Source organism: Drosophila persimilis, unplaced genomic scaffold (genome assembly GCF_003286085.1).
Source record: "Drosophila persimilis strain 14011-0111.01,24,50 unplaced genomic scaffold, DperRS2 tig00001990-arrow-arrow-pilon, whole genome shotgun sequence".
Classification (NCBI taxonomy): Eukaryota; Metazoa; Arthropoda; class Insecta; order Diptera; family Drosophilidae; genus Drosophila; species Drosophila persimilis.
Genome location: NW_020825611.1, coordinates 49,747 through 73,828, shown reverse-complemented (window position 1 = coordinate 73,828; position 24,082 = coordinate 49,747). Strand labels below are relative to the sequence as shown.

Sequence of the window (24,082 nt, the reverse complement as noted above, 5' to 3'; positions counted from 1 at the left end):
CTTTAATCTTTACCTTTGTTAAACCTTTTTCATTTTTATCCGTTTTATTATTTTGTTAATTAAGTTTAGGTTGAAATAGTTCTATTATTAATCATTTCTATGTATGTATATAGGTATTCTTGTTAGTTTAGATATTTTTTATAAAGGATTGGAATCCTTTTTTTAATTTTTGGGGAATATGGAGCTTAAAAATGCTTTTAAAAGCAGCTCAAGTCGACTCGTAGGTCCCCAAGATTATATTTTGGCTAGAGTGACCCCATTGCATCGTGATGGCCTCCCCGTGGTGTTCCCTGGGTACCAATTTAATGTATTAAATTGGGAGCTAATTCGAGCGGCGTTTATGTATAAAATATATTTTATAACTTACATACATGTATGTAGATCATAAGCTCACGTATATACTGACTGAGTACCGGGTATAAAGTAGAGCCGCGGCCTTTGCCGCGGCTCACAACGTTCCCCCTCGTTTTTTTTAAGTTCAGAGGAAAGATGGCATGAGTCTACAAGAAGAATTGACAATCGTTAATATTTTCCGTCATTTACCTCCAGTATTTGAACTATTTAAATAGAGGGGGCTTAAGAGGGCTAAGTTCGGGTTTTCAGCTACATACATATATTGTTGTTGAGGAACCAAAATTGACGCAAAAACAATTAAAGTCAAGTATTTAAAACAAGACAGTTAAGTAGAAAATTGATTCATTAATCGGATAAAATTATGTGGGCAGGGCTGAGAGATCTAGATATCTAAAAATATTCGACGGAATATCAAAATTGTTTCTGCTTCAAACTGTATTGGAAAAAGCAATAATGCAGCTGGCTGGATGACAACAAAGCAATAATATAAGTCCAGTCCACATCATTGCAAAGCGACTGTCCCTGCATGGAGCAGACCGAGATCCTCGCCCGCATACAGCCAAAGCATGTCCATTTTCAAGGCGCGGTATGGACGACACAAAAATGTGACGTGTTTTCGGGAATTAAGAACAAAAGATTGTTATCCCCCCCTGTATCTTTCAGTGTAAAAGAGTTCGATGATGCGCTGGCCCAGGATGTGGTTGACCTAAAGGAGCTGCGCAGACTTACGTTTAATGGTGGGATATCACACTTCTGATAGGCGTAGTAATTCATGGACATGAATCCAATCCAATCCACAGGTGTGCCCGATGTACAAAGCTTCCGTGCACTCAGCTGGAAACTGCTGTTGGGCTACTTGGGACCAAGACGCAGCAGTTGGACGACCACGCTGGCCCAGAAGCGAGCCCTGTACCAGCAGTTCATTGAGGAATTGGTACTCCCCCCGGGACACAGCTGCAATGGAGCTGGAGAAGGCGACGGGGACGGGGACGTCGCTGTTGATTCAAGGGGCGTTGGCCTACAAGATCATCCGCTTAGCGAGGGGCCAGAAAGCGCCTGGAACACATTCTTCAATGACAACAAATTTCTGCTGCAGATCGGCAAAGATGTGAGGCGCCTGTGTCCCGACATCTCGTTCTTTCAGCAGCCCACAGAGTATCCCTGTGACATTGTGGTGCACAGTAAAGGCGAGCACGGGCGCCGGCTTCACAAACGGGTAGTGCCCACGGTGCTCAGCTCGGCGAACGTCCTGGCCTGGGTTACGTACAGGGCATGAATGAGATTGTCGGACCCATCTACTATGTGATGGCCTCGGATCCGGATCTCTCGTACCGCGCCCACGCGGAGGCAGACTGTTTCTTCTGCTTCACGGCTCTAATGAGCGAGATACGCGACTTCTTCATCAAGACTCTGGACGATGCGGAGGGTGGTATAAAGTTCATGATGGGCCTGCTATCTAACATGCTGAAGACTAAAGATATAGCATCTGAAGAGCCAAGAGCTGCCTCCGCAGTACTACAGCTTCAGGTGGCTCACCCTCCTGCTCTCGCAGGAGTTTCCGCTGCCCGATGTGCTGCGAATTTGGGATTAGGTATTCTCGGACGAGCAGCGCTTTAATTTTCTCATCAAAATCTGCTGAACCATGATATTGTAAGCATGCGCTGACTTTGAACTGATTCATTTGCATTTACTGATGTATTTACTGATTTATAGAATCCAAAGGGAAGCAATTTTAGAGAACGACTTTGCCTCGAATGTGAAGCTGCTGCAAAACTATCCACCCATTGACATAAACGTTGTGATTACTCATGCAGTCTCCCTGGCGTAGCACTCACTTTTAGTGATACCACTGATATTACATATAATACCCGATTCCGGGTAGAGTCTGACAAAGCAATAATCCACAGTGTCTAGTTATCATGTTCAATAGTTGGAAGCCCAGGACCCAACAAAAGATCGAACACTAGCGCTGTTTCTCTGTTTTATATGCGAAAACATATGTAAAATAGAGTGATCATAGCTCAAGTGTAATTTTGTGTTCGTGTGTGGCATCGTCAAAAAACACAGTAAAAAATATATATAACATTGGATTCCCGTTAGAGATTGATTACTTGGCCAAACGTGGGGCCGTATCCTTGCAAATCGTCTGAGCAATAAACTCCACCAGTGTTCGGGTCGGGCGGCCGGCCATTCCCTTGCGCAGATACTCGTATTCGAAGCCCTTTGTCACCATAACATTTTTGGCATCCTTTGAGGGAGAAAGTCCATAAGATTTGCGCCCCAACAAAGCGCCCCACAATACTCACAATATACATCCACTGGCCACAGGGCACAAACTCACGGAGAAAGGCAGCGGCCTTGCAGGGACGTCCACCTCCGTCAATGCCATAGTTCTGCACATCGCTGCGTCCCCCGGCACGCACGGCCTTGCTGTAATATTCCCACAATGGGAAGCGCCACACACGATCTCCGGTATGCATGCTGGCGTGCTTGATCTGCTGCCACAGGATCTCCGAGTTGGTAAAGACCCCCGCAGCCGACTCATCCAGGGCCTGGCGCATGTAGCCCGAGCAGGTGCCGACGTCAATGATGCACTTGGGACAGAAGTTTTGCGCATACAGCAGGGCGTCTGCCAGGACCAGTACATCCTCGTGATCGGTGCACTGGATCTCGATGGTCTTGCCGTTCATGGACTTGACCATGTCCCCAGTACGGACCGAATTGCAGCCCACTACGTTTTCACAAAGAGGTATCAGGCCGCGAATGTTGACCTAAGAACAGCATTATTATTCAAGGAGATATCATTTCTGTCCTGAGTACTTACCGGTAAACGCAGGCCAGCCACAGCTCGACAACAGGCCACCACAACGGCGGCCCCGGTCATGTCGCCACGCATATGGAAGAGCTCATGTTTCTCTTTCAGGCACAATCCTCCAGCATCGTAAGTCACGCCTTGGCCCACCAGCACAATGGGGCGCTCCTCGGCACAGGTGCCGTAGTAACTCAGCTCCAGGAAGATGGGTGGCTCGCACGAGGCCTTGCCCACAGCCAGGAAGGCGTGCATTGACTGGCTCTCGGCCCAGCCCTCGACCATGACCTCCACATTGACACCGGATTTGCACAGCACCTCGACGACATTCTGCGCAAAAGCTGTGGGTGTGAGGAGGTTGGAGGGCATCTCCTGCAGCTGTCTCGTCAGGTTCTGGGCGGCTGCCTTCTGCAGACCAATGCGCCATCCTTCGAGGTCGCAGACCTCGTCTTTTCTTGCGTATAAGTCCAGCGACGGCACTGGAATCCTGTTCTGTGGGTTACGCAGCTCCTGGTAGAGCCAGATGCCCAATGCGGCCCCCTCGGCGGCGGACACGGCGTGGCCGCAGTTTTCAACTTCGATTCTGTCGGTGTCCAGCTCGGCCAGGATACGGCAGGCGGCGGACACGGAGCGACGGATCGCCTCCTTCTGTTCGTCGAGCACCTCGTAGGGATTGTAGCCGAGGCACTCCTTGCCGAGGCCGACCACAGCCGCCACAGAGTAAGCGAGCCTCGCCCCGCTTGGGCATGGGTCCGGACATGCGGAGGACCTCTAGCAATCGGCCGGCAGTCTTCTGGACATTGTACCGCCAACCGGCCGCGGTGAGGACGCCAGTAAAGCCTTTTCGTCCTATGAGCGTCCGTGATGAGCACCTAGATATCAGAGACCATGAAACCAAATTGTATATCCAGACACCTGGACCCGTCCGCCCCCACAAAGACGAAAAATCTGTGGCATTCACAATTAACGCAGAATCATAGAGAACGCCATATTTACTAGACTGTCAAATGTGGATGAGATCGGATCGTTATTATAACGACCAAATCGCCTTCCACGCGCTTACTCATTCTCTCTCGATCTCTCTATCCATCTCACACACTCTTTCTCGTGCAGTGTGTTCGCTCTGGCGGAGGGAAGCGAGACGGAACGGCGGGCTTGTGTGTAAGAAAGAGAGAGAGGGAGAAAAGTTCCACTCTCCTATCTCATGACAAGTGCGAGCATAATTCAGAGTTAATTTCGTTCCCGCTCGTTAAAGAATCTTTTTTGTATAAGTGGGTGATAAAAAAGAAAGGTTTTTAAAATCAAAACGTTAGAGAATACAATTTATTTGGCATACGCCTAACTTTTAAAATATTTCAGCGAAAAATAAGTTTAATTTTACAATAAGGCATCGCCGTTACAAAGTGCCGTGACTAAATGATTCCTTTAAAGTTTCGATACTGCATCATTAATTCCTGAAAATTTAGAATAGTTTTTCTAAAATAAAGAGACCGAAAAACTTGGGTGACTGCAAATTTGTATTTTACGACGACGAAAAAAAAGGAGATTTTTCTCGACTTCTCTTCATATATTCAAACAATTTCTTCTGCGCCTATCTTACCTACGGTTGCAAAGTGGGGCGAATTCGCCAAGAGCGAGAGAGCGAGCTTATATTGCGCTCCCGCTTTGCCCTAGCCTAACTTACACTAGACTTCATAAAATACGATCCTAATAACAAGTATTATACACCGGCCCCGTTGAAGGCCTGGAAGGCTTCAAACCAGTGGCAGAAGAGCCAACTTGTGGATTGGCCTCCTGAACGTGGCTCCGCTGCTCGTCCTTAGGTCGACCACTCTGACCCTTCCGTCCTGCCCGGCGGTTGTAACGACCACCCTTCCGAGGAGCCCCTGTTGAGGGGGCAGGTTGTCCTCGGCGACGATTACGAGGTCGCTTTCCTTGATGTTTGGTTCCTCCTGGTGCCACTTGAATCTTATTTTCAATCCCAGCACATACTCCCGGGACCATCGCTGCCAGAACATTTGCCTGGCTGACGAGACAAGCCGCCATCGCTTTAAGCAGCTCAGACCCTCCTGGTCCGGGGTCCTGGGTGCTGGGGGTGCGATGAGCGGCCCGCCTGTCAGCAGGTGCCCAGGAGTCAGCATGTCTCAGTCGCTTGGGTCTGGGCTTAGGGGTCCTAGCGGGCGCGAGTTGAGTACCGCCTCGATCCCGACCAGCACGGTCTCCAGCTAATCTGCGGTGAGGAGAGCGCTTCCGACTGCCCGTAGGAGTAGGCCCTTGGCAGACTTCACACCGGCCTGCCAAAGTCCGCCCATGTGCGGTGCTCGAGGCGGTATGAAGGCAATCTCGCACCTGCTTCTTGACGCAAATTCGCGTATCGCGTCCGCTTCCGCCTCTATCTTCCTCCGCAGTTCGCTGAAGTGGCGACTTGCTCCGACGAAATTTGTCGCGTTGTCGCAGTTCACGCGTTGCGGACATCATCGACGACCGACGAACCTTTGGAATGCCAACAAGAAGGAATTAGTCGTCAAATCGGAGACAATTTTTAAATGAACCGCCTTGGACGCAAAACAGACAAATAACGCTATGTAGGACTTATAAGGGGGCCTTCCACGAATTTTCAGAGTCGTATAGACTGGGCCACAAAAATCAACGCCACATACTGAAAATGGGCGGAGAGCACGGAGCCGGTCTGCGGGTAAGTTGCCCATCATTTGGGTCTGGAGTAGCGGCTTGCATTTAAAGCAACGAATACATGACCTAACTGTCGCCCTGCAGACCGCCTGAGCATTCACTATCCAAATGCGTTGTCTAAGGATACTCACGAGTGCTCGTGGGCCGGCATGAAAACTCGTTTGATGCAGATAGCGAACGTATGTCGCACAAACTGCGAGCGTTTTGTCAATAAAAAGGGAAACTTGGCATTATATGACATAGGAGCGTTAACTAGTCGCCTTCCAACTCGCAACAACGAAAAAGAGCACCATGTCCCAGCCTCTTCATGGAGGAAGGGATTTAAGCGCTGAAGACTGGGTCCTAACTTGGTGCCTTTACGAACCCTTTCAATATCTTCTTGAGACTCATTTTTCTGTGTTATTTCGACTATTTTTAGAAACGCCTCGTCGTATTCTACGGATGACGGAATTTTTCCAAAGTTGAGACTTTTGTCTTTGCATTTTCGGATGAAGCGGAACACGAAAACGAACACTCTTAGCAGTTTGAGGTGTGACGAGTATCCCTCGATTACATCCACTAAATAATTTGACTTGGCCGCGCCGGTCAGTGTGACCGATTTCTTCCGACTTTCATCTGTATCTCTTCTTCGGAAAGCTCGAAGTGTGGATTTCTGGGCCAGCTCTCTTCTTCAAACTTTAAGAACTCTGGTCCACCAAACCAGATCGACTCCACGATTTCCTCTACGTCACAACCTCTCGAAACTATGTCTGCTGGGTTCTGTTTTGTTGGCACACGCCGCCACGTAGCTTCACTTGACCACTCTTGAATCTCCGCTACTCGGTTCGCAACGAATGTTGACAACGACGAAGGGTGGGATCTGATCCAATGAAGAGTAACTTCTGAATCTGACCAGAATATCACGTTCTCACTTGGAACCTTGAGCAGTGATTTGATTCGGTGACAAAGGTCTGCTAGAAGGTGAGCGGCACATAACTCAAGCCTTGGGAGCGTTTTCGTCTTGGGTGGCGCTACTTTCGACTTTGCAGTCAATAAGGAGACCTCGAAACCTTCTGCAGTCTTTCTACGGATATAGACGCAGGCTCCATAAGCTCTCATGGATGCGTCGGCAAAGGCATGTACTTGAATCGGTGACATGAGATCAGTATGCACAAATCGAGGTATGGTAATCTTCTCCAACTGACCCAAGGATTCTTTTAATAAGTTCCATGCTGTTTCCAAGTTCATTGGAATTGACTCATCCCAACCTAGCTTGTTAAGCCAAAGCTCCTGCAGTAGGATCTTTCCCTTAATTACTAAAGGACTTAACAAGCCAAGGGGGTCAAACAGCTTTGATGTCACCGATAATATGTTCCGTTTTGTCGCTCGGAGACCCATAACTGACGTGTCAATTTGGAACTTAAAGACGTCTTCGTGTGGCAGCCACGATATTCCTAACGCCTTAGTTGACTCTGAGTCCGAGATCGTTATCGGTTTAACTGTGCTCTCGGATGCGGTGACCTCAAGTGAGTTCGAAAACCATTTAGTCAATTCAAACCCAGCGGTTTGAAGAACCTGAGCCAGATCAGACTTAATTGTCTTTAACTCCTCTACGCATCCAGCACCAGTCAACATGTCATCGACATAGAAGTCGGAGTCAATAACTTCAGCAGCTTTAGGGAATGAGAGTTTTGCAGACTCACTCAACCTCTTCAAACACCGAATAGCCAAAAATGGGGCTGGTCCAGTCCCATATGTTACGGTGTTGAGCTGGTATATTCTCAAGGACTCAGATGGGTCTCTTCTCACACTATGAGCTGGAATTGTCTATCCGCATCAGCGACCCAGACTTGGCGATACATCTTCTTGACATCGGCTGTCCAGGCGTACCTGTGTAGTCTGAATCGGAGCAATGTCGAATACAGCTCATCCTTTATCGTAGGACCGACCATCAATATGTCGTTCAAGGCCACCTGAGAGGACGTTTTACAAGACGCATCGAAAACGACGCGGAGCTTGGTCGACGTGCTTTGGGGCCTCAACACACACTGATGTGGAATGAAATAATGTGGAGTTTTCGGGATTGTGTTGTCTGTGGTAGACATGTGACCCAAGGAGAGGTACTCTTCCATGAACTCCAAGTACATTTTCTGTAACTCGGGGTCACGAGACAATCTTTTTTCAAGCGATAAAAACCGCCGTTTAGGCGTAGGAGTTGCCTAAGATACTTGGATCTGATTTGAACGGCAGTCTTACTTCAAACCGACGTGAAGGCACGACCTGAATAGTCCTTCTATAATGCTTTTCACATAACTTGTGTTCAGGAGATAAAGACTTTTTAGAAGACGGCAATTCTTCCAGTGACCAAAACTTTTGTAATGTGTTTTCGATGTGTATCACTGACTCTTCTCGACAACTCAAACAATTCCTCGCTTCTTGGGTGGCAGTCACCTTTGGAGTGTATCTGCCCAACACAATCCAGCCGAGAAGCGTTTTCTGCAGAGTTGGATAGTCAGGACCTTGTCGAATCTGACCAACAGATAAAAGTTCGAAAAATGTTTCTGCACCTATCAACATATCTATCTTCTGTGGCTTGAAGAAATATAGGTCTGCAAGTGGTAAGTTCTTCGGGATTTTCCAGTCACTCACGTTAAGTGTTTGATCAGGGTGATACCCCGAAATGGACCTTAAAATCCAGAAATCAACCGAAAACTTACTACCAGTAATTCGCGACTTCACCACCGTGTGTATCTTTTTCTTGACTTGTGAATTGGATTCACCAATACCAAGCAAGTTGATACACGACTCCTCCCTACGGATCTGTAAGCGCTGTGCTAAGTCTTCAGTTATAAAATTGGTTTGAGACCCCGAGTCAAGCAGAGCTCGGGCCAAAACATATTCACCATTATTTGTTCGGACGCTTACGATCGACGTAGCCAGAATAACTCTATCCATAGCTGTCGCATGGAGAGCATGCGAAGTGGAAGGTTGATTCTGATTAGGAGGAGGAGAAGAATTCTCTGGGGGTGATGGTAACGCTAGACTTTTATTCGCCACTGTGTACCTATGCAATAAGGTATGGTGTGAGCAGCCACACAGTCGACACTTCTTAGCTTTGCATCAGAGTGGCCTGGCTGCAGACAATTGATGCACAAGGATGCAGTTTTTGCGAATTCGAACCTTTGCATAACTGCCACCCGACCAAATGGACTGCAATCTGTCAACAAATGGCCTTTCGCTTTGCAGTAGCTGCATTGTTGGTTTTTGGTATTCGCGGTGGAACACGCGAATGAGCTCCGATTATGCAGCTTGCTTGGCACAGCTTTCTGCTCCTGCTTTGGTTTGTCCGAATTTTCGGCCGAAAGATGCTGATGTCTGCGATTAAGCAACTTTTCACAGTCCTTCCAAAGTGGCAGTTTGTCATAATCGAGCTGTTCTTCCCATTTCTCTTTGGTCACCGGATCGACTCTGCTCAAGATGAGATGAATAATCATCGCATTCGAGATCTTTTTATCATCGCCTATCGACAACAACGAACCATATATGGATGAGGCGGTATCGATAAGGTTCCTTAAGGACGATGCTGATTGCTGGGTCATTTTGGAAAGACTAAATAGGGCATCAATGTGATTTTTAAAGATCAGACAATCATTATCGTAGACCCGTTTTAAGCTAGCCATTGCTTTCTCGTAGTTGGTCTCGGTTACTTGGAAAGCCCTAACTGTTCCCAACGCTTCACTGGAGAGACACGAAAGCAAATGGTTGAACTTTTCGATAATTGGAATGCTTTGGTCATTGTGAACTAGAGTCTCAAATAAACCTATGAAGTTTTTAAAGTCCGAAAAGTTGCCGCTGAACTGCGGCAGAGCTAACTTCGGAAGGCGAGCACGAGATGGGCCACCATAAGCTGGTACTGCCGGTATTGTCTCATCAGCTGTCTTTAATGCGCAAATGAGAGACATTAATTTTGCCTTTGTGACAATTGAGAGTTCTTCCAACTCGACTCCAAATTCATCGTCAATGTCTATATCTTCAATCTTCTCTTGAAGTTCGCGTGCCGTGTCAATGCTACGCATCAGCGTTTCGAGTCTGCAATCGAGCTCCGTCAATACCAGCGGAATATCCCCCGCTTCTAAACGGTCCGCTAATAAACGAATGCCTTTGACACGGCAACTGCGCTTTTTCTTCAGCTCTTCAAGGGCGATATTGTTGGCTTTTGAGGTCATATTGATTCTCAATACAAGCAACTGAAGGCGAAAGATCGTTTCTAATAATCGTATTTAATGCCGAGACACTCAATGAAATAATGGGTAATTGTACCCAAACGAGGTGAAAAACCAATATACCCGACAAATTTAGGGTATAGCGTCGCTTGGCTGGCGCGTTCACGAAAACCACACAAGAATAGCAACGAACAGCAATGGTGACAAGCGAAAACGAAAAATTTCACCGCTGTAGTTCTGAAGAATCGATGTTGTGTATACGATCCGACAACGATCGACGCTAAATTGATTTGCGAGGCACGACTTTGTCTTAATTGATAGTTGGATCCTACTGACACCAAACGAATATACCCGACGAAAACAGGGTAGCGTGTCACTTGGTGTTTGGTTTGGATCAAGCGCGCCAAACAAAAGAACAACGATAAGCAACGGTGAGGAGCGAAAGCGAGACGAAAAAATTCACCGCTGCAGCTGCGTATTGGTATGCGTGCTTGGCCAACGACCCAACTTTACATATATTTGACACAACGAAAACGAGTAAGGGGAAAGGGGTGACAGCGATTGCAGTTCAAATGAGTTATATGTGTAGTTATTGCGTCCAACAGGGTTAGATGTACGTATGTGCAATTGTTTCAGCACAAGACAATAATTGCGAGTTTTTTAATCTTTTCGTATTCACTCGAGCTTTAAATTTTTTGCACAAATACCTCTTGATAAGATTGGAAATTCCAGGTGCTGTACTCTCCTCTTCTGATGCTGGATGCTCCACTTGGATCTCCTTTGGTAGATGGTATATATATCTCCTTTTGTATATAGCTGCAGACAGGGTATTGCACGACCGACGCGGTGATTTTTTATACCCGATACTCAAAATGAGTATTGGGGTGTATTAGATTTGTGGTAAAAGTGGATGTGTGTAACGTCCAGAAGGAATCGTTTCCGACCCCATAAAGTATATGTATATATTCTTGATCAGCATCAATAGCCGAGTCGATTGAGCCATGTCTGTCTGTCCGTCTGTCCGTCCGTCCGTCTGTCCGTCCCCTTCAGCGCCCAATGCTCAAAGACTATAAGAGCTGGAGCAACGATGTTTTGGATCCAGATTTCTGTGATATGTCACTGCTACAAAAATATTTCAATACTTCGCCCCGCCCACTTCCGCCCCCACAAAGGACGAAAATCTGTGGCATCCACATTTTTCGACGATACGATAAAACCAAAAACGCAGAATCGTAGAGGATGACTATATGATCTAGAGTGTAAAATCTCAACCAGATCGTATAATTATTATAGCCAGAATCAAGAAAACAATTTCATTCTTTCTCGCTCTGTCTCTCTCTAACACACAGGTTTCATGGTCGGTTTTGCCAATTGCAAAATATGAGTTCAAGGATCTCAGAACCTATAAGAGCTAGAGCAACCAAATTTGGTATCCACACTCCTGTGATATCGGACCTTGACCGTTTTGTGTCAAAATTTAGCCACACCCCCTTCCGCCCCCGAAAACGACGAAAATCTGGGGCATCCACAAATCTCAGAGACTATTAAGGCTAGAGTAACCAAATTTGGTATCCGCACTTTTGTTAGATCTCACTATAAAACTTATATCTCAGAATTTCGCCCCACCCCCTTCCGCCCCCACAAAGGACGAGAATAAGTTGCATCCACAATATTGCAGATTCGAGAAAACTAAAAACGCAGAATCATAGAGAATGACCATATCTATCCAGTTGCTGGATCAGATCAGATCATTTTTATAGCCAAAAGGAACAAATCAATTTGCACTGGCTACGCAGCGACCGACGTCACGCTCAGACTGATTTTTTGTCTCTCTCGCACGCACTCTTTGTCGTGTCGTTTAATATTAGCGGCGTCTGCCGGAGGAGAGCCATACTGACTTAGTATCGGGTATAACTGTAGAGTTGCGGTGTCCGCAGCAACTCACAACGTTCTCCCTCGTTTAGTTTTGTTTGTTGAATTCTTTGCACACACGTCGCGGTCAATTTGGCAATTTAGCTGCAGCACATATGCATGTACATACATGTAGGTATAATAGATTTTGGTTATTGATCTATTCTCCACTGTGTCACTGTCACTTTTGTCTTCCACTTTTAATTAATACGTTTAATTTGCACGTCCACCCGGGGGCGCCATGAAAATTTAGAATATTTTTTCTAAAATAAAGAGACCGAAAAACTTGTGTGACTGCAAACTTGTATTTTACGACGACGAAAAAAAAGGAGTGCGTGCGTTCGTTTTCATAGATTTTTCTCGACTTCTTTTCATATATTCAAACAATTTCTTCTGCGCCTATCTTACCTACGGTTGCAAAGCGGGGCGAATTCGCCAAGAGCGAGAGAGCGAGCTTATATTGCGCTCCCGCTTTGCCCTAGCCTAACTTACACTAGACTTCATAAAATACGATCCTAATAACAATTATTATACGCCAAATGGCGCTACAATTCCAAAAACCAATTTGGTATCCAGCTCGGTACCCAGCTCTCACAAAGTTCTGCCCCCCACACCAAACTCCCACCCTTGACGGGAGATTGTTATACCCGATACTCAAAATGAGTATTGGGGTATATTAGATTTGTGGTAAAAGTGTATGTGTGTAACGTCCAGAAGGAATCGTTTCCGACCCCATAAGGTATATATATTCTTGATCAGCATTAATAGCCGAGTCGATTGAGTCATGTCTGTCTGTCCGTCCGTCCGTTTGTCCGTCTGTCCGTCCGTCCGTCTGTCCGTCTGTCCGTCCCCTTCAGCGCCTAATGCTCAAAGACTATAAGAGCTAGAGCAACGATGTTTTGGATCCAGACTTCTGTGATATGTCACTGCTCCAAAAATATTTCAAAACTTTTCCCCGCCCACTTCCGCCCCCACAAAGGGCGAAAATCTGTGGCATCCACAATTTTAAAGATACGAGAAAACTAAAAACGCAGAATCGTAGAGAATGACCATATCTTTTAGACTGCAGAATCTGAACCAGATCGTATAGTTATTACAGCCAGAATCACGAAAACAATTTCACTCTTTCTCGCTCTGTCTCACTCTATCCATCGATTGTCGTCGTACAGTTTCGTTTGCGATCATCGTCATAAATTAGTCTGCATATTAAGCGGCATTTATAGAGCTATTGGAATTGCCATTCGCAGGAAGTTCACTTGTCCGACATCTGGTTGGCCGTTTAGAAAAATGTGCAATTGTTTAGCCAAAATTTATAGCGCAAGGAACCAGAAGAACATATATCTTAGGACCCAGACACGAACCACCGATCATGTTTGAGCATTTATGCTAATTAAGATTCTGGTTCTCCTCCGATTTATGGCTGAAATATTTAAGTAAAAGTGTGCTGGCTGGGCTCTAAACTTAGCATCAATTAATGGACGCGAACTTTGATATTTGGGATGCCAAAAGATGGGACACACAGAGAATCATAATTTACTAAACGTACCATTTATTATATAAGATCGCTTTCGACATCGTTGTGTTCTCAATTAACTTAACATCGAAGGCAACACAGCCAGGCGCGTTGCTCCGATTCTTAGGATATTGTGTCAGACTAAGAACTAACTAAGAACTGAGTCTAGGTATAGGATTCTACATAGAGCTATTAATTCATAATTCATGTTTTCAGGCACTCAGATTACTCACTAACAAAAGATAATCCACTCGTTCAGGCAAAAAAAAAAATGTAGACTATAATGGTAAATTGGTTACATATCAAGTGCTTAGACTATGTGTAGACCAGTGCTGATCTACTCCAGTTACTCCTCCTCTACTTTCCTTTCCAGATGGGTAATGACAACGGAATTTTCTCGACTTACGCTAAGGAACTAGATCGTAGAACTATATCTAGGAATGCTCTGCTCTTTCACTATGTACAGTTCGGAACTAGAAGATACACTTTGCATATGGGCATAATTCGTTATTCGTAGCTTATCGATAGGTCTGTGCTTCAGATGCAATACTCGTACAGCTTACAGATACAGATACGTTTCTTTTGGATGCAACAAGTCTTTTTGAATGTGAATGCTTCGTTTTCTCCTCCTCTCCATGCGCTCCTTGCGCTTCCGTCCTTCGGTTCACAGTTCCGTGGAATACTCTTCTGGATTGACGTTGAACTTCCGCCAGCAAATGTGATCCCCGGCCGCGGCGGATGTCGGCGGTGGCAGCTTGCCGTTTACATTGACCACTGAGCTGGCCGACCGCTTGATATGGACTCTGGGCGGTGGTGGCGGCTGGCTGGGTACTAGGCAGCCCGTGGAACGGCCCAGCGGATTCCTGGACATGGCCAAGGCCGAGTTGTTGTTGGTCTTGCCGTTCCCGTATGTGATGGATTCGTTGGAGGGCGAAATCTCGATGCGGGTGGCGTGGCCGGAGCCGGTGCCTCCATCGGATAGGCGCCGGATGTAGACTACCTCGCGGTGCTTCTCCACTGTGGTACCCCCCGCCGGTGTCGGTGGATGCAGCCGTGTCAGGGTCTGGGGCTGGGCCGTCTGGCGCATCCGCTGAGAGTACCTCATCGGCTTGGCATCATTGGCTTGGAATGGCACATACTGCTGTTGCGTGATGCCCGGAAACTTGTCCACGCTGATGTCCTCCTCGATGGCTGAGTCCCCGAACATGGAGCCGCTGTAGTTGGGCGAACTGTTGCCCGGGGTGGAGGATTTCCAGTGGGGCTGGTGCATCGGTGTCTGCGTCTGCCCGCCGTTCTGGACGCCGTATTTCTGGGCACCCGAGTACTGCCCCTTTTTGATGGAGTGCGTGTAGTCGCGAGTGCCGCGTCGGCGCAGGGTGAAGTCCCGCCGGCCCGTGTCCTGGCAGACAGAGCGCCATTGCTTCCATGAGTGACGGGCCAGGGGATCTGCGGGACCCCACTCCTTGGCCGGCTTGGAGGCTTCACAGATCATGCCGAAGAAGTTGTACTCCACTTGGCGGAAGATCTGGATGCAGGCAATGATGAGGATCACGGCCAGGACGAACAGTATGGGAGCCCAGCGCGGCAGGTACTCCGCCAGCAGATCATACTGGTCGTCGTCGGCACACCACCAGACGAGGATGCCCGTCAGAACGGCCGGACATGTGACCCAAAGAAACATCCAGACCTTGAAAATGGGCCGACCGATGGAGAACTCCAGATCGGTGTAGATGTTCTTGGCTCCGTAGATCCAAGTTATGGCGATCAGCTCAAAGACCAGGGCCGTCACAACCATGGTGCCCACCAGGCGCGAGTCCAGCACCCGAGCTATGATAAACTTGGGCGCCGCAAAGGACATGACGGCCACGACGAGAGCGATCAGGCAGATGACGTAATTTGGACGACGCGGCACCAGGCGCGTCGAGGTGTACACGGCCACGGTGATGGACACCATGGCCGAAAGGATTATGAGGGCGTAGATCAGGGCGGGCACAAGGTGCTGTAGAAGATCGCTTTCCCCCGCCTTAGAGCCATTCAGCACACGATCGTAGATGGCTGTCAGCGGCTTGAGCTCCTCCATTATCTGGTAACCGTTTGCGGATAGATCGAATTGCACCATGAACAGTGTCACGGCAATGGCATTGATCAGCAGATTGAAGCAGAGGTACACCACGGAGGTCCGCACGGCGTCCCCTTTGTACAGGAACTTGCCCGTGATCATGGGCAGGGCGCCAAAGCCGCAGTTAAGCGAGAAGAGGACCTGCATCAGGGCGTTGAACCAGATGTTGCTCTCGAGAAGCAGAGTGGGGTCGAAGCCCCATAGCTCTGGGAAGTAGTGGCGGCTAAAGGAGTTGCGCACCTCCCATCCGGTGAGGGCGCAGAGCAGGACCAATCCACTTAGGCCATAGACGAACAGACTGCGACGCAGTATCTTGGCATTGTGGGTGCTACGATATAGAAGGTGTCAGTAGGGAAAACAAAGAGATATTCGATCATAATACTCACCACAGCATTACCACAATCCAGAGACCAATCAGGGCTGCTGCCAGTAGTCCAAAGTATAAGGGATTACGCCAGAAGGGCGTCAGGAAGGTCAGCTGCAGGCACTCCTGTCCGCTGGTCCCTGTCACCAGATACCCATTCTGCAAGAGTCCAATTATACATTAGTATGACTTCCATTGAAATTTCTTTAGTTTATTCGCACCATTCTCAGCTTGACGGGTCCGGCACACTCTCTGAATGGCAACGCATTGGAGGCGAACATCCCGATGTAGGCCAATGCCAGCACGGCCTGCAGGGACACCCATATGGCGGACACCCACGAGGCGAAGCGACTCACGATGCAGGCTCCTAAAAGCAGAGATCAGAATTCGTTATATGTAAGTATATTGTACATATACCTTTACGCCTACAGAATAACATTTCCCCCTTGCCGTCGCTTTGTTACACAGCGGAAGAGTAGGTATCATTTGTATTTTAATTAAATTACTTTTTTGTCATTTAAATGGCAGAGGCAAAATCGCCTCCAAGTGAAAACTTGTTGTCAAAGATGTCGTCGTGTCCGTCCATAAAAATAAACGAGATTATTATACCCGATACTCAAAATGAGTATTGGGGTATATTAGATTTGTGGTAAAAGTGTATGTGTGTAACGTCCAGAAGGAATCGTTTCCGACCCCATAAAGTATATATATTCTTGATCAGCATCAATAGCCGAGTCGATTGAGCCATGTCTGTCTGTCCGTCTGTCCGTCTGTCCGTCCGTCCGTCTGTCCGTCTGTCCGTCCCCTTCAGCGACTAATGCTCAAAGACTATAAGAGCTAGAGCAACGATGTTTTGGATCCAGACTTCTGTGATATGTCACTGCTACAAAAATATTTCAAAACTTTGCCCCGCCCACTTCCGCCCCCACAAAGGGCGAAAATCTGTGGCATCCACAATTTTAAAGATACGAGAAAACCAAAAACGCAGAATCATAGACAATGACCATATCTATCCGGTTTTTGAATCTGGATCAGATCGGATCATTTTTGTAGCCAAAAGCAAGAAATCAATTTTTAGTGGCTACGCAGCGCCCGACGTCACGCTCAGACTGATTTTCTGTCTCTCTCGCACGCACTCTTTGTCGTGTCGTTTAATATTAGCGGCGTCTGCCGGAGGAGAGCCATACTGACTTAGTATCGGGTATAACTGTAGAGTTGCGGTGTCCGCAGCAACTCACAACGTTCCCCCTCGTTTTATATTTACGTTTACATTTATAACGTATTCTGCGGAGAGGAAATAACTATTCGCCAAACCAGACCGATTTGACCTTAAAAACGCACCGAAAGCTGTTAATATATTGATCACACATCAGATTGAGTTCCTAGGCCCATAAAGGTGGCATTGAATGTTGTTCAAAGGCATAAAATGATCATTCGAAAATATCTATAAACTATTTAAATGAGCTTTTTTCTCACTCCTTTGGCTGCAACTGTATTTTCTTTGACTTCAAATGGAGTTAATTATGCAATCGTTAATTTCTTCATATTCCTATTCATATTCGTTTTCTCTCTCTTCGTTTGTCAGTTCCGTTATTTGCCAGTACCGTTTTGCATTGCCTGGCAGTGCATCTCTGCCTGGCAATGGAAATGGAAATATGTAACGTAAATGCGAAAGAGCTAAAAGAGGATGCCATAATTGATTCAGTTCTATGTTCACGCACACCCTTATTCACATTCATTATAATACTTCAACGAAAGAATATCATTTATACAATCATTTACAAATTCAAATTGCTCCGAACATAGGTTAGCCACTAAAATCTCTCTTACACCCTGCCACTAACTATCCGGTAGAATAAGAGAGATTGAGTTACCCTCTCGGGGGCTAGAACCAAAAAAAAGGGCGATACAACGCTGGCATTCCTACAGCCACATAGCGCATGTACGTGTTGCTTCTGTTTATTATATATTACTGAGGTCTTTTTCGAAGGTGTTGTGTCGTAATTTGCAGTTGTCGTTTTTGCTCTTTGCCTTTATAGGGGTTGTTGCTCATATTGCTCATATTTTTGAATTCGTTTGTTTCTCGTTACAATTGTTTTTGGTTTATACTTTTGTTCATTTAGAATTTGCCTTAAACATCTCTATGGTTATTTTTGTGGACGCACCTCATCCACGCCAGCGTCCGGGGTTATGGTCCGGTCCGAGACGGTTGTGCCTATCCTGTCCAGCCAGACTCGGACCGTACCGCAGTGCCACCGCCGGCCGTTCCCAGCGCGCAAGCCCCTTAGGGCAGAGGGCGACGAGGGGGCGCCGCTCACGAGAACGTGCTGCTTGTGCTTTACCATCTAATGGACTGATGGCCCGTATTGGCCATTGGCCATTGGCCGTGTTGGAAGTCGGCCTTGGCCTGACCCGGAGCTGGTGCTACCGATGCCCGTCTACCCACTGATGGCTGGGTCGGGGACGGAGAGGAGGCGGTTCCGTGTGGCACGGGGCTGTGGCGGGGACTTGGCGCGTCGGCGATTACACGAACGGGACACACACACCAATGCATTTTGAAGTTTTTATATTTTTTTGTACGATTTTTTTCAGAGTTTTTGCAGTTGTCCTGATAACACACGATGATGAACATACATTATCTACTAGGTCACATTTAGGTTAGTCTTCTTTTTTAGTGTATTTTTTATGTATTCTTTTTTAGTTTTTTTGTTCGCATTGATATACTTTGGTCTGATATTCCTCCTTTGTCATTGCCAAATCCTCTATGTTCGTGATTTCATGTTAGACTTTTGGTGTTTTTTGGTTTCCTTCTGTTCTTCTTCTTTTTGTTTTTGCTTGTTGCTTGTTGCTTGTTGCTTATTAAGTGGCTCCTTGTGCTTTTGCCCTTGCACTGGCTCCTCCATCCCCAACCCCCACCGGCAAATGCCACAGGGTGTGTCAGGAGGAGCCTGCTCCGGCTTTGTGTTTGCTCAGAGAGCGGGAGAGAGAGTGAAGAGATGACGAAAGTGTTGCAATCGTAACTTCGGCTACCAACGGACACAATTCGAGAGAATGTGGATTGACGGGCTGTGTCCAACCGTCTTTTGCTGCAGAATGCTCGACCGCCCAGTAGCAGTCCTCCGGATCCGGGTATTTATGCGGCAGCTTGCGGAATTTAAACTTGGGAATTACAAGCCCGTGCAAGGCAAGTGCATCGCATTCACATTCGCATCTGCAGCTTTTGCCAAAGCTTTCCAACGTCCTGCACATGCACACGCGCAGCTTAAAGTTATAACGCGGGGGTTGCATGCCGCCTAAAAGTATGCAACAGCAAGTGCCACCTGTTGTGCTGTGTTGTGTTGTGTCGTGTTTGAATTACCTTTGAATATGGGCGAGGCGCGCCAAGTGTGCGCCGCCCCCTGTCCCAGAAACTGACCCACAGATATCTCCAGCAGCATCATGGGCAGGCCGACTAGAAAGAGCAAAACCACATACGGCACCAGATACGCCGATCCATAGCGGTCCAGTTCTCGTGGGAAGCGCACCACATTCGCGAAGCTCACGTTGAGGCACAGGCAGAGCACAAGGCCACGGAAAACGGAGCATTTGGTCTGGAATGGAGTGGGAGAGGTGAAAATATTGGTTTAATAAATGCATTGAATAAAGTTTGATATAAATTGATATAAGTATATGACAATAGTTATATTCTTCCTGCATTCAACATTTTCCCTCTAATTAATTGTTGCTCTTAAGATGGAATCTTCCTTGTGCCCACATATAACCAAATATAAGCCTTCAGTGTACAGACAGTCAAATTTATGTATTCCTATTTGCTAGATATGCACATTACTTCTCTATATTGATTTTAATGTTCTATTACACCAATTCTAAAGGTGGATATCCAACGACCAACGATTCTCAAACATTTGACAACATCCTAAATATTTTACATAATCTTTCACTTAAATTTTCTATGCATGAGAAATCTTTATATCAAAAAAGCACAGAATGCTGTTCTTTGAAACTAATTGGAAGTAGCATTCTTTTCCCAAAAGCAGTGTAATCTGATATATAGCCATCTCTTGTATTATATTTCACTTTTTCTAGAGTTGGATGATAACAAATTATTTGGAATGAAAGCAACAGTTCACATGAACTTCATACTACATATTTGTCTGTCCGAAAGTTTGCTCAGTTGCTGGGCAAACACGAAACACGAAATGACAAATTGCTGATGGCATATGCAAACTCATTTGAGTTTGAGTTTGAGTTTTTCTTTTTATTTTCTGCAGGAAAACGGTAGCAACAGCAGCCGTCACAGCCCAGAGTTTCTGTTTGTCGCATCCGCCGGCTGTTATTCCGCTCGAATCAGACAAAAAAAAAAACTCAAATAAACAAAAAGATACACCTACAGTGGCGCTGTCATTTCCGGCACTTCCGCTTTCGACTTGTATAATTCCGCTATGGTTTGCTTTATTTTCATAAATTACACAATTTCTTTTTTCTGTTTATTTGTCTTACGGCTCATATTCCTCGAATTTCCCCACTCCAAATCGGGGTACCTGTGACTTAGTTCTTTGTGTTTGCTTTACTCTCGCAACACACACACAGTGCCACACTGCCACACAGTGAGCTGCAAAAGAAAGTACCCTGGCCAGCCCAGACCAGCCCAGCAAAGGGAGATCTTATTAAGGGGAGACCGAATTCGTTCACGGCTCTAATAAGTCATCTGCAAAATGTACAGCATAAGCCCATTAGATGTGCGCTCGCAAAAAAGATAGACAGCAAGCAAATAGCAAACTAACAACAGTCGACACTTTGTCTACTTTTTGAGAGCCCAATACAAAGTGTAAGTCCGCCAACTGAAAGATACCCTGTAGAACTTTTTAGCTACGGCGGAAATAGTAAAACATTGCACCCAAGCACTCTGGAATGTATATTTTCAAGCCCGAAAAGAGTCTTTTTAGTGGAAGTTCTCCTATATAATGATACCCCGTTAATGGGCCGAATGAGAATAGTAGATACTGCAAGAACTACCTCAGGTTTTAATCCTATTCCTACTCCTAGAATACAAACAATTTTCTAGCTATCGCACTAATTTATAGCTTATGAAGATTAAATTGGGGCAAAAATAGGTCCAATCAATCTACGGCTCATGGATGTACATAATGTAATATGACAATCAAACCTAGCTAAATCCTTTCTGCTTCTCCCCGATCAAGTCATGCAAAACTGGACCTCCCACCCTCTCATTATACCTTTGTAGCCTTTAAAGAGTACAGAGTATATCGAAGAGCTTGCCAAGCAAGCGCTATTAAGTGAAATTCATTCAAGAGAGCAGAGGAAACAGGCAGCAGAGAGGTGATCTGTTAGACAAACGAACTGCCAACAGCAGAGGCAAAGCATGAGCCACAGCATCAGCCACAGCAAGCGCTAACAACGTGACGCCCAAGTAAGCGCAGTTAATAAAGCGAAAACCGCACAGTGAACAAAAAAAACACACACACAGAAAAATAAAACTACAAAAAATAAAAGAGCGCCCAGCGAAGCCGAGCCAAACGGCGTTTGAAGTTTATGAGCGTGCATAGATGACGAGCATTACGGGGCACATCACATGTACATATCATATGCCATATCATGCATGATGAACCGACACCCCACAACCACCACCCACCCCGCCCCGCCCCACCCAACAACCCAACACCCAAACAGCTGCTGCTGCTAGGCTCCCTTCCTTTCTTCCCGCAGCACTTACTTTGCGATAGTATCGGAAGGGCACATCCTCGTGCACCACGTACAGATAGTCGGCTAAATACTTTGTGGTTGGTATCTCCATCTTCGGACAGATCTTGTATTGCTTGTAGGGGCAGCAGAATTTTTCTTTTGTACTATTGTTGTAAACTTCTTTTCTGTGCTTACAATAATAACAATTTCTTCTTTTATTTTTAAGGTTTATCGCAAGGTTTGCTTGGATTTCGAAAATCTAATTGGTTTCAAACAAATAAAAACAAAACAAAACAAACAAAAAACTGATTATTTACGCGGGACTTGATTAAATGTAGATCAATATTTTATAGAATCAAAGTTGATCTTCCGGTCGAATTGGTTTCTTCTATTAGAGAATTGATTTGATTTTTGTTTTTATACCCGGTACTCGAAGAGTATAGGGGTATATTAGATTTGTGGTAAAAGTGGATGTGTGTAACGTCCAGAAGGAATCGTTTCCGACCCCATAAAGTATATATATTCTTGATCAGCATCAATAGCCGAGTCGATTGAGCCCTGTCTGTCTGTCCGTCTGTCCGTCTGTCCGTCCGTCCGTCTGTCCGTCTGTCCGTCCCTATTAGCTCCTAGTGCTCAAAGACTATAAGAGCTAGAGCAACGAAATTTTGTATTCGGACCTCTGTGATATGTCACTGCTACAAAAATATTTCAAAACTTTGCCCCGCCCACTTCCGCCCCCACAAAGGGCGAAAATCTGTGGCATCCACAATTTTAAAGATACGAGAAAACCAAAAACGCAGAATCGTAGAGAATGACCATATCTTTTAGACTGCAGAATCTGAATTGGATCGTATTATTATTATAGCCAGCATCAAGAAAACAATTTCATTTTTTCTCGCCCTGTCTCTCTCTAACACACACGTAGCATAGGCGGCTTTGCTTAGAGTAAAACATTAGCGCCTAGATCTCAGAGACTATAAAAGCTAGAGCAACCAAATTTGGTATCCACACTCCTAATATATCGGACCGAGACGAGTTTGTTTCAAAATTTCGCCACACCCCCTTCCGCCCCCGCAAAGGATGCAAATCTGGGGATATTCACAAATCTCAGAGACTATTAAAGCTAGAGTAACCAAATTTGGTATCCGCACTTCTGTTAGATCTCACTATAAAACGTATATCTCAAAATTTAGCCCCACCCCCTTCTGCCCACACAAAGGACGAAAATCTGTTGCATCCACAATATTGCAGATTTGAGAAAACTAAAAACGCAGAATCATAGATAACGACCATATCTATCAGATTGCTGAATCTGGATCAGATCAGATCATTTTTATAGCGAAAGGAAACAAATCAATTTGCACTGGCTACGCAGCGCCCGACGTCACGCTCAGACTGATTTTCTGTCTCTCTCGCACGCACTCTTTGTCGTGAATTGAATTATCCGTCGTTCAGATCACCTCTCTGCTGCCTGTTTCCTCTGCTCTCTTGAATGAATTTCACTTAATAGCGCTTGCTTGGCAAGCTCTTCGATATACCCTGTACTCTTTAAAGGCTACAAAGGTATAATGAGAGGGTGGGAGGTCCAGTTTTGCATGACTTGATCGGGGAGAAGCAGAAAGGATTTAGCTAGGTTTGATTGTCATATTACATTATGTACATCCATGAGCCGTAGATTGATTGGACCTATTTTTGCCCCAATTTAATCTTCATAAGCTATAAATTAGTGCGATAGCTAGAAAATTGTTTGTATTCTAGGAGTAGGAATAGGATTAAAACCTGAGGTAGTTCTTGCAGTATCTACTATTCTCATTCGGCCCATTAACGGGGTATCATTATATAGGAGAACTTCCACTAAAAAGACTCTTTTCGGGCTTGAAAATATACATTCCAGAGTGCTTGAGTGCAATGTTTTACTATTTCCGCCGTAGCTAAAAAGTTCTACAGGGTATCTTTCAGTTGGCGGACTTACACTTTGTATTGGGCTCTCAAAAAGTAGACAAAGTGTCGACTGTTGTTAGTTTGCTATTTGCTTGCTGTCTATCTTTTTTGCGAGCGCACATCTAATGGGCTTATGCTGTACATTTTGCAGATGACTTATTAGAGCCGTGAACGAATTCGGTCTCCCCTTAATAAGATCTCCCTTTGCTGGGCTGGTCTGGGCTGGCCAGGGTACTTTCTTTTGCAGCTCACTGTGTGGCAGTGTGGCACTGTGTGTGTGTTGCGAGAGTAAAGCAAACACAAAGAACTAAGTCACAGGTACCCCGATTTGGAGTGGGGAAATTCGAGGAATATGAGCCGTAAGACAAATAAACAGAAAAAAGAAATTGTGTAATTTATGAAAATAAAGCAAACCATAGCGGAATTATACAAGTCGAAAGCGGAAGTGCCGGAAATGACAGCGCCACTGTAGGTG

At 45.9% G+C, this 24,082-nt stretch overlaps 1 protein-coding gene and 2 pseudogenes across 1 annotated transcript; 1 reads left to right on the top strand and 2 right to left on the bottom strand.

Moving 5' to 3' along the window:
• Positions 1-920: 920 nt before the first annotated feature.
• LOC113567153 lies at positions 921-2,182 on the top strand (annotated as a pseudogene).
• Positions 2,183-2,461: 279 nt separating this feature from the next.
• On the bottom strand, positions 2,462-13,338 carry LOC6603645 (annotated as a pseudogene).
• Positions 13,339-13,493: 155 nt separating this feature from the next.
• Positions 13,494-23,328, bottom strand: LOC113567151 (sodium-dependent nutrient amino acid transporter 1-like). The gene is made up of 6 exons (XM_026994326.1): positions 23,318-23,328; positions 21,698-21,851; positions 19,322-19,553; positions 16,185-16,330; positions 15,986-16,122; positions 13,494-15,927 (listed from the first exon to the last, which is right to left on the bottom strand). Exons 1-6 carry the CDS (start codon positions 23,326-23,328, stop codon positions 14,145-14,147), a joined length of 2,463 nt encoding a protein of 820 aa, XP_026850127.1. The 3' UTR covers positions 13,494-14,144.
• Between the last annotated feature and the right edge of the window lie 754 nt (positions 23,329-24,082).